The sequence below is a fragment of the Lemur catta genome, chromosome 7 (genome assembly GCF_020740605.2).
Source record: "Lemur catta isolate mLemCat1 chromosome 7, mLemCat1.pri, whole genome shotgun sequence".
Classification (NCBI taxonomy): Eukaryota; Metazoa; Chordata; class Mammalia; order Primates; family Lemuridae; genus Lemur; species Lemur catta.
In genome coordinates, this window is record NC_059134.1 from 22,167,321 (window position 1) to 22,182,706 (window position 15,386).

A 15,386-nucleotide genomic window follows, 5' to 3' on the forward strand; every position below is an offset into this window, starting at 1 on the left:
CTCCTCCGTTTAGGTTTGTATGATGTCTCTTCATGCTTTTTGGCAAGAATGTCCCAGAAGCGATGCTGGGCTCTTCTCACTGCCTGCCCTTGGGTGACACACATTTCTGTCTGGTGAGGTTCACTATCATCACTTGATTAGGTTGGTGTTTGCCTCCGTAAAGTTGCTCTTTTTTCTCTTTGTGATTAATAAGTATTTTTGTGGGGAGGAATGTGAAGCTATGTAAATATCTCATTATTCTCTAAATGTTTAATGAATTAATTCGTTAATTAATGTCTGTATGGACGATGGCGTCTATTGTATCCCATGGGTTGTTACTGCCGCTATTTATCTGATGCCCAGATGATCACTGCTTGTCCCAGAGAAGCTGGCTTGCAGGGCCTTTTGGCATGTCCCCATTGCTATTTAGGCCCTTCCTTCTTATATTTTTGTCACAGGAAGATGACTCAAGTTCATCTTGTACTTTCCCTGCTGGTCCTGAAATTAGCCATTTCTCTCAGGAGCCCTGGTTCCTTTGAGTGGAAAATGGCATTTGAAAGCCAAGATCTTGGTGGTAGCTGTGGCACTGATATTGGGACTCTGCTGCTCCCAAGCCCTCTTAGTGGACGGAACTGCATACATCTATACATAGCCATATTTATCTCTATAACTATATATATGCGTAGAAAACTTTAGTTCACGCCAATCTAACACCACAGGGTTTATTCTAGGTCTCTCTTTTTGTGTTCGTAACTCCTTTTTCCAACAGTGTGAGTCTAGCTTCCATGATTCTTAATATACTTATTTGATTAATGCCTTGTATGTATCTGGTATCCTACCTCTGCTCTACCTCCCCTCCAGCACGCATGCTCCTCCCTGTGTGGGCTCTGACTCGATTTGCTGGGGCCATCCCCTCAATCCTGCCATGGACGCCTTCCTCACCCCATTCAGCTCGGACTCCACGTGCCAGGCTACCCTCCAGTATACCCTTGTAATCCGCGGATTCTGTTTCCTCCCTCATTTCAGGGAAATTCTCTGGTATTATGTCTTGAAAACATTTCGTATTTAATATTTTGGGGTTTTCTACCTCAGTGTTACTAATTTTCTTTAGGTTGGATTATCTTTGTCTGTCTTCCATAACCTTTAGCTTTTCCTCCATTTGCTTTATTTTCTTTGTGTTTTTCTTCTCCATCCTCTGTGCTTCTCTCAAGCTTTTTCTCTATCAGTAATTTAGATTTTAATGATGTCTCTTCTATCCTAATCCTTGCTATTTCTATTGAATGTGTTATCTCCAAAATGATAGTTTTTGTCCTCAATTTGTTTTTTTAATTTTTCTTTTCCTGTAACTGTTTTTTGTTTTAGTGCATGTTTTATTAAGTGGTTCTAGGGGGTAAAGCAATTTTCAGAAATTTTGTTCTATTTCTTGAGTAATATTTTATTCTATGTCAGGATCTTAGTCTCTTTTTTGTGTTTGGTTTTATTTACTTATTTATGCTACACTTTGCTTGTGTGGTTGCTATGTCATTTATTTAGGTGGCTAAGTGTAGACATTCTATTTTTTCTGACATATGGATGACTGACTATTCTCCTATATCTTGATTCTATTTTCAAAAAGGGAAATCACTATTTTCACCCCAAACTGCATATCCACTAATTTCTTCTCCTTCTTATTTCTCCTCCTCCCCTCCTCCGCCTCCTCTTTCTCCTCTCCTCCTTCTCTTCTTCTTTCTCCTTTTTCTTTCTTCTCCTTCTTCTCTGCCTCTTCCTCCTCCTTCTTCTCCTTCCCCTCCTCCTCCTCCTCCTTCCTCTCCTCCTCAATTTCCTCTTCTTCTCCTTTCCCAACCACCTAATTTCTCTCTTCATCTTACTTTGTTCTTAGACTCTTCTTTTCCTCGTTTTCTAATTCTAACATCCTTGTCAGTTCTGGGTTGCTTTTAATTGGTTAATTATTTTCCCCATTATGGATCATTTTTCTCTATTTCTCTGCATGCCTGGTAACATTTGATTGGATGCAGACATTGTGAATTTTACCTTGCTGCATCCTGGATATTTTTGTTTGCCCATAAATATTTTGGAAAGCAGTTAAGTTGCTTGGAAACAGCTTGACCCCTTTTGATCTTGCTTTTATGATTTGTTAGGTGGGTCCGGAGCAGTGCTCAGTCTAGGTCTAATTGTTCTCCACCACTGACGCAAGACATTCCTGAGTTCCCTATTCAACAACCTGTGAATTATATTTTTTTCAGTCTGACTTATGGGAATAGGTGCTGTTTTTAGCCCTATTTGAATGCTAGACACTGTTTCCCACTATTCCTTTCAGATGATTACCTCTCTGGCCTCAAGTAGTTTCTTCACACACATGCAATGATCCATTACTTTACTGGATACTTGAGGAAGCCCCTCTGCACATCCCTGGGTTTCTCACTCTGTACAGCTCTTACTTCTATCCTGTGAAGTCTACCTGCCTTGGACTTACATTTTTTGATATTTTGTATTTTTAATATCATTCAAATCTAAGTATTTTCTAATTTTCCTTGTGATATCTTCTTTTCCCCATGATATATTTAGAAGTGCGTTGTTTAATTTCCAAATATTGGGAAATTTTCCAGATATCCTTTTGTTTTTCATTTCCAATATAATTCTGTGGCCAGAGAATGTACTCTATATAATTTCAATTTTTAAAACTTTATTAAGACTTGTTTTATAGTTTAACATGTGATCTATCTAGATGAATGTTCTATGTGTTCTTGAATACAATGTGTATTCAGCACATGCTGGATATAGTGTTTTACTAGATCTAGTTGGTTGGTAGCATTGTTGGTGTCTTCTGTATCCTTACTGATATTCTGTTCTATTGATTACTGAGAGAGAGTAGTTGAATTCTCTAATGATAATTATGAATTTTTCTAGCTTTTCTTTCAGTTCTATCCATTTTTCCATCTCATATTTTAAAGCTGTACAATGAAATGTCCTCTTATCATTATGAAATATCCTCTTTATCCTTGGCAATATTTCTTGTTTTAAAATCTACTTTGATGTAAATATACCCACTTCAGTTTTCTTTTGATTAGTTTTTCATGGTATATCTTTATTTATACTTTTAACTTATATGTGACTGTGATAAGTTAAAGATACATACTATAAACAATATAACAACCAATAAAAATACAGGAAAGAAGTATAGCAAATAATATAAAATTAAATATTATAATGGACAAATAATTAGAAATTATGAAAAAAAATTAAATTGTAATTCTGAAAATAAAAATACAAAAATTGAAATAAAAACACAAAAGATGATTTAATAGCAGATTAAACACAGCTGAAGAGGGACTTAGCCAACTAGAAGGTAGTTTAGAAAAAATATCTAAGACTGAAACTTACTATGACAAAAATATGAAAAATGAAAAAATAATTTTATTATTAATGTTAAACTTTTAAACTGAATTTCTAATAACATTCACAATAATTTCAGATGCTTTACCTTCTACAAAATGAACTTCCAAAAGCTCTACTTTGACTTCATGAATTGGTTGAAAACATTGAGCCATTATTGAAATTAAATTGACTGTTACTCTCTTTTCTTATAAAGATTATCAGCCATAACACTATAACCAACATCTGTCTTAATAAACGGTAAAAAGACAAATTCTTTACCCCATATATTTGGAAGCTAAAAAGACACTGCCAAAAACTCATGTGTTAAAGAGAAAATACTAGTGGAAATTACAAAACATTTAGATCAGATAAAGGTAAAAATATTACAAATATTACATATCAAACCTTGTGGAATAAAGCTGAAGTGATGTTTAGGGGTAAACGTAGAGCATCAAATGCATATATAAAAATGCATTATGCTAGAAGTTCTAACCAATAAAACAAGACAAGAAAAATGAACTTAGACATGTAAGAATAGAAAGTAAGAGACCAAATTGCCTTTATTTGTGGCTAACATGATAGCCTACATATCCAAGGGAGACCACAAGAAAACTATTAGAATGAAAGAGTTCAGCAACGTTGCTACATGTAAGACCGATATACACAAAAAAGCTCCCCTTCATAGTTGTAACAACACTATAAGGTACCCAGGAAGAAATTTAATACGAGGAGTGTAAAACCTTTAAGGGAGATATTATAAAACATATAGCCTATAAAAGACGACCCAAAATAAATGAAAACATATGCCATATTTATAAATTTGAGGGCTCAGTATAACAAATATATTGGTTTTACCCAAATAAAGTTATAAATCCACTGTAATCCCAATCAAAATTCTAATAGGGATTTTCACCGACCTTGAAAAATGAATTCCACAATTCACAAGGAATAGCAAAGTGTGTAGAATAACTAATATGCTTGTGAGGTAGAACAAGGCAGAGTGTTTCTTTTACCAGCTTTCAAGATTTATTATAAGGCCAGAGTAATCAAGACAATGTAATGGTGGTCTAGTGATAGACATTTAGACAGATAGAAGACAATAGAGAGCCCAGAAAAAGAAGCAGGCACAAATGTAAAACTTGACACATGAAAGCAGCAGCAATGAAGATCACTGGGGGAAAGAATGGAAAATTAATTTGACATATAAAATCATGGAAATGATATATACAAAAGTGAATTCCAGGAAGATTAAAGTCCTAACTGTAAAAAACAAAACTTTAGAATTTTTTGAAGAAAATTAAGGCATATATCTTGGAGTAGAGATGAATTTCTTTAACAGGATTTTTTTAAAAAAACCACAGATATAAAATTTGAGTAAAATAAAAGTTAAAATTCCACTCAAAAAAAGATACCCTAAGCAAAATTAAAAGACAGGCCACAGCCAAAGACATTGGGGGATCCCTTTGCCGATCTCTGGAAATCTTTCTCTCTGTCCTGCTCCCTCCTCTCCTGTGTTTCGTCCCATATATTCTAGCTGCCTTGGCCTCCATGAAGTCTAAATTCTGACTCCTCAACTTAGATTGCTGGGCCTTCTCTGGCTTCTCCCTCCCTGTACTGGGAAACTCACCAGGGAGTAAGCCGGGCAATCGTAGAGTGCTCCTCACTTTACTTCCTTCTTTCAGGAATCACTGTTCTATACTACCCTTGTCCATTGTTTTATTTATTTTGTTTGGTTTTCTAGTTATTTAAGACGGGAGAGTAAATCTAGTCCCTATTATTCCACCATGGCTAGAAGTAGAAGTGGTTCTATAATAATATTGTTTTTATAACATTTAAAAACATGTAAAACAATGCTTATATATATTATTTATGGAAAAATATGAAGTCATGGTATAAAAAAGGTACATAGAAAAGATAAACAGAAAATTTGGGAAAGTAGTTACTTTTTTTTGGTAAGTGAAGAAATGGTATCAGTGATTGGTCATTTCATGAATCAGAGTGATTAATATGTATAGAGCACATAGAGAACATATTATGCCTTTTTCCAAGCCATTTACAGATAGCCTTACTAATTAATACTTTTAAATATATAACACAGAGATTCAGAGAAAAGAGTGACAAATTGGCATGTTTACAATTATATTATTAGGTGGCTATATAATATAAATTAAAACTCACAAAATCATTTGGTTTTGTATATAGCAAATATATGAACACAAAAAAGGTTAAATAACTTCATTGGAAAGATTAACTAGGAATGTGGATAGACACACAGACAATTTTTTAACTAGTAAACGAGGACTATACGTTATTTTCAAATATCAGAAAAGAAATTGTTGAAAATCGCAAGGTTTTAGGCTTTAAATATGTCAGTAATGTCATGAAAGCAGAAATTGAAAGTATAGGGAGAGAGGGGAGGACTACTCTGAAATTGAGCTACTTTATAATTAAGAATAGCAAAATTTTAGAGTTCTTTGAAGATTCGTGTAGGCACGTGGCTATTCATCATGCTATTTTATGTACTTCTTGTATGTATAAAATGTTTTATAATAAAAATTTAAAAGTATAACAAGGGACACTAAATAAAGAATATGAAAGGAACATTCTAGAAAGACCAAATGGTAAAATACAGTAATTGTTTCTGCAGGCTGTCTAAGCCAGAAGTCTCCCGCGTTGGGGGCGGGGCAAAATAGCATCAAGCAGAGGCATAGCATGTCCTTCCCTCACCTCCGGATCTCCGAAGGCCTGCGATTTCCTGGCTGGTGCTTTCCTACTGGTATTTTCTACTCTTGGACAGACTTTTCTTTGATGAAACCCCTCAATCCCCCAGATTCCACAAATACCACCAACACTACTGTAATATCACACCATGTTTAGTCACCTATCCATCCACCAGTGGGTCACTACGTCCTAGGCTCTTGGTTCACTGTCTCTCTCTGTCATTCACATAGATGCTCCTTCTTTGACCTTAGCCTCTTAGTTCCCTGCACTACTTTCCTCCAATGACCATCTCTTGCTCCGATACTGCAGTGGCCTCCTGACTGGTCTCCTCCTCCATCATCATCCCCTACCCCGTCTAGTTTTAACACAGCAGCCATCCAAGACACCCTTTTAAAACATTGGATCATGTCCCTTCTCTGCTCAGAGCCCTCTAGCGACTCCCCATCTCACTCAGAGGAAAAGCCCAACTCCCTCCTCGCCTTCGAAGTACTACATCCCCTGGCTGCTGTTACCACCCTGCCACTCTCGTGCATGTCATCCAGGGCTCCCTGAGCTCCTGGGACCTGCAGGTCATGCTCCCACCTCAGTTGTACCTGCTGCTCCCTCTGCCTAGAACGTTTGTACTCTAGATAGCTGCAGGTCTTGTTGTTTCTCTCACCTCTTTCAGGACTTTGCTCCTGAATTGTCCATTCTTCATGAGGCCTTCCTTGACCACTTTATTTAAAACTGTGCTCTCCCTTGCACAGTGCTTTCTCTCTCTCTCTCTCTCTCTCTCTCTCTCTCTCTGCTTAATTTTCTTCCCCAGTATGTACCACCTTCTAATATACTATATACCTAATTTCTTCATTTTGTTTATCGCCTATCTCCCTCCACTGAGATGTAATCTCCATGATGATAGGGATTTTTATCTGTTTTATTTATTGTAATACGAGTGCCTGGAACAGTTTCTTGCACAGAGAGGATGCAATTAAATCCTTGCAGAATGACTGGAAGCTGCTTGGCCTTGCATGAGGCTATTCCATTGTTCCCCTCGCACTCCCAACCATCTATAGCTGCCTCTGGTGAAGAACCTTCCAGTTCCCAGGGCCACTGCCTGCATACTCTTCTCTGCCAGCACCTAAGTTGTTCTTGTGTTTTGGGGTCAGGAGACAATAGCTCACTTCTGTGCTGGACTCCAGGATTGGGGTCAGCTATGGGCCTTTCTTTCCGTAGCCCAGGACTGTGTCATCTCTTGCATTTCCCTTTTCCCTGGGCATGTGTCTAAAGAGGATCCCGGGGAGCAAAATAAAATTAGTAATTGCATTGGTCAGGTGGGCTAAACTGCTGTAATAACAGATCCAAACTTGTCATGGCTGAAACACAACAGAGCTTACTTCTTGCTGACCTCTGGTCCAAGTAGGTGTTCGTGTCTGTGGGTGGCTCTCCTCCACATGGCCATTCAGGGACCCAGTCTGACGGCAGCTTTGCCATCTTCAGCAGGTGCCATCGGCATTCCAGTTGGCAGTTACCTGCAGAGGGGGCTGAGGAGAATGGATTTGGGTGGACAGCTACCTGCCTCCACACAGTAGTATTTGTCATCATCACTGTCATGGTCTCAGTAGAAGGCATAAATATCAGTTGACAAACTCATGTTTGCAAGAAATGTAACTTTGTTTTTTCTAAAATCGAATGTCTATTTTCAGTCTCAGTCTGTCAAGATGGAAGAATTTTAATTTACATAGCTTTGGGGGTCATCATTCCCCCTTTTCTGGGGACATTAAAAAGTGGGGGAGGAATGAGTATTCCCCGATGTCATCTGCTCACATGGTACCCACGGTCATGGCCATCCTCTGGACTAGGCCTTGAGCATCAGTTATGTAGGGTGCTGCAGAGGTATCCCTAGATCCCAAGTGTACGGCTCTTCTAGGTCAGGAGGGGCTGTCTGTGATTTCTTGCCTCCTTGGGGACACAGAAGCCATTTGGTTGCTCCCATGCCACGATAGGGCACAGCAACTCTTCATGCCTGTCTGAGGCTCCATTTGCTGAGGGCACTCCATGCACTGTTCCTACCCGGGCTCTTGCTGTCTTCTTGGAGCTCAGCCCAGCTCTCAGATCCCACAACTCTGTCTGGGAATTCTATTGCCTCTCTAGGGCTCAACTTTGGAGCAGAGAACAAAGCTCCTCTCTCTGGCCCTGTTGACGTGTTCATACCCTGTGCTTTTCCTTTAACTCTCTTCTCTCCCCAGGCTGGAGATTTGTTTCTTGATATGATGAGGAGGGTAGATCTTGCTCTTGCTCATCTCTTGCCTATGCCCTGAATCCTTTCCATTTCTCTGAGGTTCTGGGCTTTCGAAACTTACAACTGGGAAGAGAGACCCCCTATCTCCACATTTGGTTGTCACCTTCTTTTCCACTGAGAAGAGAATAATCTGGCTGCTATAATGGGAAGAAGAACCCAGGGGCATGGGAGAGGACAAGGCTTGGATGGGGAGAATTGCGAAACATTTAAAAAAATACAATCATACCATTTGGTAATAATAATGCCAATAACAGCAACGATAATAGATTATTAACATCTATTGAGCACTTAGGTCCTCTCCCAAGTGTTCTCTATATATGACATCTCCATTAATCATCACAACACATCTATGTGTTTTTATTATTAGTCTTATTTTCCATCAGAATGGTTGAAGTTTAGCAAGATGAAGGGACTTGTATGGGTCCCACAGTTTGCAAGTGATGGACCTGGGCCTCGGATGCTAGCCTGAATCCAAAGTCTGAGTTCAACCACTGCTCCTCCTGGCCTCTGGGCGATACCTCTGGAGCCCCAGGCCACCAGGCCATGGAGATGGGGAATCATTCTGTTCTATTGTTCCACACTCCTGGCCTTCCTTCCCTGCCCTGGCAGAGGTGGATTGTCCCTAGGACCTCTCTGCTTCTGCTCTGGCCCATCTCATCTCCCTGAGGTTTCCAATCTCTCTCTCTCTCTCTCTCTCTCTCTCTCCCCCCCTCGGTTCGGCTTTACATATAAAACATAAATTTAGCTAAGAGCTCACACCACAAAAAGGGAAGAAGTGGTAGGTACAAGTGGCAAACAGAGCCCAGGGGTTCATAGTCTGCTGCCACTGGGTACATGGGCTTTGCAAAGGGGGAGGGGACCAGGGCTCCTGGGGTCTGTGTCCTTGGGACTCTCCAGGCTGTCTCTCCTGACCACCAGCTTCATGCTGAGGCTGGACCTCCCGGGTTCTTCCCCAGGCAGGAAGAGCCTTTGCCGTGTGTATGCCAGTGGCCTCAGGAAGGCCTCCCAGCCCCAGACTGTTTCTGTTATCAGAGGACTATTCCTTTGGATTAACAAGCTCCAAATACTGGATAGGCTCACTCTAAAAATTCAGGTATCAGACATTCTCATCTTCCTATGGCTGGGCAGAATCAGCTGGCTCAAATCAAGGCTCCTGGGGGACAGTCATCTTGGTGGGCAGCGGGGAGGGAGGAGAGGAAATCTGGAACGTGGAGCAGGTGGGTCAGCACTGGGGGCCGTGGAAGGGCTCAGAGGTGCGTGCCTCTCTGCAGGTGAGGACTCCATCAGCACCTTGGGCCTGATCCTCGGTGTGGGGCTGTCGCTGCTGCTCGTGTCCATCCTCGGCTACAGCCTGGCCAAGTGGTACCAGCGCGGGTACTGCTGGGAGGGTGAGTGAGCCCTGGGCCCTGTCACCCAGCTCTGCCCAGCCCCTCCTCTCCCTCAGTAGTTGGTGAGGATGGGTGGAGCTGCGAACTCTTCAGCATGGTGGGATGCAAACATGTTTCCTGTGGTGGCCACGGTGGTTGAAGACATAGTGGGTGGCTGAGCAGTTGAGGTGGTAAGGGTGGGGTGATGGGGCCTTTATCGAGGGAATGGGGGTTCCTCTCACCCCAGCAAAACAGTCAGCTTCCTCTTCCCTCAGAGCCCACAGGAGTCCATCCCTGGGGTCTGTGTGGGCCCCCGAGGCCAAGAGCAATGGGCTAGATGGGCCAAGCTCCAGGTGGCCCCAGTCTGGTTCCTTGTGCATTTGTGCCCTCCTTCTGTGGGTCTGAGGGATCTCTCCTGAGCTTGCTGATATTTCAGCCTCATTGGAGGTCTCCTGGAATTTGCTAGAATTGCTATATCTCAACTCTAAGATATAGCTGCACTCTTCATGGGACCTGGGGAAGGTGGAAGGGCATACTAGAATGCAAGAAGTAGAGAAAATTTTCCAGATCTACAGTGAACTTTAGCAGATTCCATGAATATTTCTTGAGCACCTACAATATGCCAAAACACTTTTACCTAATGTAATTTTCTTTAAATGTCCACACGAGGAAGAAGTTATTATGGCTTTAATTTTTTATAGATGGGACATGAGGCTAAAGTTATGGGGTTGGAAAATGGTGGGGTCCAGACTCAAGCCCAGGTCTGGTTCTTTTGTGCTCCATGCTAGGACTGCCTCCATCCAGGGTAACCAAGGCTCTCGATGGGAGGGTCCTGAGCTCCTTCAGGGCCCTCCCACAGCATCCCAAGGCCCAGCCCAGCCATCCCACTCCTCCAGACAAGGGTGAGGGAGAACCAGATGTTCTTGGAAGGGTGATGGGGAGCTTTCCCTGGTGCTAACTGTCTCTTTTTAAATTCTCTTCCTAGGGCCTAATTTTGTCTTCAACTTATACCAAATTCGGTGAGTAGATCCAGGGCAAATCTGGGTGAGGTAGGGGCAGGGGGTTAGAATGTACTGCTTCCCTTCCTTGTCTCCTCTCCATGCCTCTAAGCAAATGGGGGAGGGGAGGGGATTGAGAATCCATCTAGAACATTCCCATGAACAAAAACTTGAACATAGACAGGACATTTAAGACCCTGATGACTGTGATCCTCTTAACATTCACACTTAGGCAGGGAACATCCATTCACCCATCCACCTGTCCACCCATCCATCTGTCCATCCATCCACCCATCCACCCATCCACCCTTCCACCCATCCATCCACCCACCTATCCACCCATCCATCCACCCATCCAGCCATCCATCTATCCATCCATCCATCCATCCATCCACCCATCTACCCATCCACCCATCCATCCATCCATTTATTTATCCATCCATCCATTCATCCATTCATTCATTCATCATTTATTCAGAAAGGTTCTATTGTAGCCAGTATTGTCACATTAGTTTCTAAGGGTATGAAGATGGCTGGACATAGTCTCTGTCTTGAAGCATTTCACTGTCTATGCTGGAGACAAGCCTGATTACAAACAACACAATCTCAGGCACAGTGCGGTGTCAAAAAAGAAGAGCACATAACAAAAGTCAGGAGTTCAGGGAGTGGGAGTCAGAAAATCCTCTTGGGGTAAGTCATCTTGTCTACTCTCTGCCACAGGGCAGGCCTGTTCTTACTTTGGCCTTGAGAGGTGGGATAAGTCCTATTCTGGAAGATAAGTCAGTGAGTCGGTGACCTGGAGATCCCTCCACTACTAGCAATTTCTTCCTATGTTCTAGTCTAGGGAGACAGGGTCCCAGGGAGCCTCTGGGTACTCAGCCCCAGTAGCCTGATTGGGTCCTCTTTCTCAGGAACCTGAAGGAGCTGGAGATGGGTCCACCCTTCACCATCAGTGGCCACATCAGCAGCCCAGATGGTGGCTACATGAAGTTCTCCAATGGGCTAGTCTGATGGGGGCAGCATTGGGCTCTGGAGCTCCGGAGAGGTGAGTGGGGAGGTTGGAGAGCTCCCGGGCGAGCCTGATGCCCAAGTGAGGTCCTAGGAGGGTCCAGACACCCAGGCCTAGCACCAAAGAGATTATTCAGTCCATCCCCCGCCTCCCATGCTGATCTTCGGAACAAAGGCCTGGGGTGATGTTGTCTCTGCGCCCTTCAAGCACTGGGCCTGCTCCATTTCTGCTTGTCCACCCAATCCATGCCCTGCCTTTCCTCCCTGGGGAGGTTCCATTTCTATTCGGATGGAAGCTTCTAGAGCAGAGAGGGCCAGTCTCTCCAAGAAACATCACTCTAGTGTTTCAGTTTCAGAACTTTCTAAGCCCAGGAGCCTTCCCTGCTTCATGGCTGGTTAACCCTTTGGCCACAGCTTCCCTGTCCTGCCTTCTAGCCCATCTCTGTCTCTGTTGCTTTTTGCCATCCAAACCTCTCTCCCTCCAGCACCTCCCAGGGCCCCTCAGTTTCTGCCTAGTTCCTTCCCCACCCCCAACTCTTTGTATGTGTTCCCTCTGTCCCTTCCTCTCTCTCTCAGGAGGGGCTGATGAGATGGTTTAGAGGGATCCTTCCCAAGCCTCGTCTCTGCTCACCTGCCTTTTCCTTTTCTGCAGGAGGAGGCTCCTGGCTCGGCACCAGCCCCTTCCCCACTCCCCTGGACTGCCCTCACCCCCCGGGATCTCCGAGGCCTGGCCTGACCCCTGATCATGGTGAATGAGGGGGTCTTCTCTGGATTCCCCACCGGCTGACATCATGACAGTCCTGGGGAGAGTCAAGCCTCTGGGGACAGAGTCTGGCTGGGCAGAAGCACCTTTCTCAGAAAGAAAAAAGGAGGCAGCCATTTCTCAGGACTGGATCCCAGGAAGCCCTGAGCCTGCCGGAGTCGCAGGTGTCCTGGAGAGCCAACCCCTGCCCAGGACAGCCCAGTGTGGGCAGGGCTCCCACACACCAGAGGGTAGCTTCTTCATGGGTGTCCCCAGTCACTTCCCCTTGGAGGGTTGACACCAGGGGCCGGAAATCCAGTCATATCTTAGGCAATTCCAGATGTGGTTTTAAGCTTCCCACCAGAGGCCAACTTCCCTGAAGGCTGAGCCTAGGCCTTTACTCTGCCCTGTGCTTGGTTCTGGCACTTTCAACCCTCTGCCCCCAACCCACCCACCTTCTGCCTCCCACCCCTCACCCCCGTCCCCCACGCGATGACAGACCTCGGTGCCTCGCCAAAATGGCCAGGTCCCAATCTTGATGTGCAGTGCTGAGAACAGGCATGTTATTGCGTCTGGGTGCCTGTTCCGGGGGGGGGGGGGGAGGGTTGGGGGGAGTATTGTCTCACCATGCTCTGCATCTCCTGTGCAAAGCCAGATATGGCGGGAGTGGGGACAGGAACCCAGGCGAGGCTGAACAAACCAGATACTGCACAAGGGAAACCAAGAGTGGACTGCAGCTTGGTAACAGCAGCACAATTTCCCTTGTGTGTCCTTGCTCCTTCCTCTAGCCGGTGCCTACTGGACTGGAGGTGGGGCTTGCACTGGAGTGTCAGCTTAGTAGGTGGTTAATGTAGAGCTGTTCAATCCAGAGAGTTGAGTTCCCAGGGCTGCTGTGGATGGAAAAGGCATGAGAGGGGCCCTGCTGCTGCTGGGACCTGCAGTTAGAACTGCCAGCCACCAGCCCTGCTGCCAGTATCCCAGCAGCAAGGCCAACAGATGCAGGAACCCAGGCCAGCGACTGGGGAGAAGCGAAGTCATGATCCGTCTGCCCATCCTCCCCTTCCGGAGGCCTTGTTTCTCTCCTGCTTTGGCTCCTGGCAGACGGTACAGGAAGGAAGGAAAGGAGCCTTACCCGCTCCTACCCCATTTCCTTCCAGCCTCTGGGGGCCATTCTCCCAGAATGGCCAGACTCTGGCTTAGTAATAAACCAAGTCTCTGGATGGGAGGTCTTCAACCCGCAAATAGGTGGGAGTGGGGAAGAGCTCTTAATGGCTTGGGATCCCCTCCCTTCCTTGACGGCCTCTTGGAAGAGGTGGGTGGAGGGGAGGTGGGTTGATTTGGGTTTCCTTCTTCCTTGGATTTCAGTTCTGAGGACTGGGCCCTGTTTCTTAACCCATAGGGTGTCCAGCCCCAATAAAACTCTCAACTATGCCCTGCTCGGCATGGGGCTGGGTCTGCCGTCCACACAGGGCCATCCCAGGGCCCTGGAAGTGTTCAGGACTCAGTGGCCTTGGGGAAACTTGAAAGGAGGATGGAGCCCAGGACCCAGGTGGCCCTGACTCCACGTCTATTGATTGGCTTCAGGTGAGGAGACAGGGACAGCTGCCAAGAGCTGGGAGAACAGAGGGTATTTCCCGTCCTCAGGAGCAGAACTGATACTGGGCCACTTCCTCTTTCAGGGCCCTCTGACGTGCTCTCTGTCCTCTCTGCCTCCCCCTCATTTTCCTTAACTTCCGCAGGCCGCTGGCTAGCACAGCCTTCTTCGCTCTTGGGCTCCGGGCCCCACCCTGGGACTCTACATGTTTCTGTTGAGGGCTCCAAAGTGGCAGATTCCAGCTTGTTTAGAAATGATTAGGGAGCAGATGTCTAGAAATCCAGCCACAGGTCTGGTTGGGCTGGGCACTGGCTGGGCCCCTAGACCCGTGGCATGCCAGGGCCTCTCCTGGCAACTCCCTCCCCGCCTCTTACCATTCTTCATTCCACTGGCCCTAAGGCCCCGGAGACAGGCACAAGAGCCAGCAGTTCGGTAGTCTGGCCACGCCCAGTTCCTCTGCCACCCTATTCCTCTTTGGTGCCTTTGCTGGGCCTCCCTTCCTGGCCACATCAAGTCTCCATGGTGTGTCTTAAGTCGCATCTTTCCTGTGGCCTCCCTCAGGGCTTGAGACTTGATACCACCCATTCTGAAGTTAAGTGCAGGTGGCCATGTTTCCTCCACTTGTAATGTTCCTCGACAGGCTGAGCCCTTTGTGAGCAAGGTTATGTCCCATAAGTCTTTAGCAACCCCTAACTCTGGAGCACACAGGAAGCACTCAATAAATGCTTGCTAAGTAGTGAAGAAACACCCAGTGTGGCCACAGAAGGGTGCTTTATCCTGGAAAAAGACTCATGGATGGCCTAAGGGGGAGCAGAAGCTACCTGCACGGTACCCAGGCTGCAGAGTACAGAGCATTTTCATGCATGTTCCTGTGTTTGAGCCTGTGGCAACCCTGTGACACAGGCATTGTTGTTGGCCCCATTTTACATAGGGGGAGACTGAGGCTCAAAAAGGTGTGTGTTTTGCCTAAGGCTCCATAACTGGCTTCCGGCTGCACTGAAGCCTGAGGAGAGTCTGCAGCTTCCCAGCTTCAGGCTGACCTCAGGGCCCAGAGGGCTGAGGACTGAACACTGAAGAATGAGGTCTGGTTCTGACCCTGCCCTGCCATGCTGTGTGGCCATGGTCTACTCACTCCTCCTCTTTGGGCATCTACTTCAGCATCTGGAAGTCAAAAGACTGGACTATTTCTCCAAGGCTTCTCCTCGCTCCTACCTATAGGAAAACAAGGACCTTGTCTGTTTTTTAAAAAATATATATCTCTGCATTCTCAGTGTTTAGCATATGGCCTGGCACATAGTAGGTGTTCAATAAACAATTAGATGCA

General features: G+C 45.2%; 1 protein-coding gene across 1 annotated transcript; it reads left to right on the top strand.

The window, feature by feature from the left end:
- Nucleotides 1–6,480: 6,480 nt before the first annotated feature.
- Nucleotides 6,481–13,031, top strand: SMIM35 (small integral membrane protein 35). The gene is made up of 6 exons (XM_045556915.1): nt 6,481–6,561; nt 7,475–7,554; nt 9,482–9,741; nt 10,706–10,739; nt 11,630–11,763; nt 12,379–13,031. Exons 1-5 carry the CDS (start codon nt 6,481–6,483, stop codon nt 11,727–11,729), a joined length of 555 nt encoding a protein of 184 aa, XP_045412871.1. The 3' UTR covers nt 11,730–11,763; nt 12,379–13,031.
- The last annotated feature ends 2,355 nt before the right edge of the window (nt 13,032–15,386 follow it).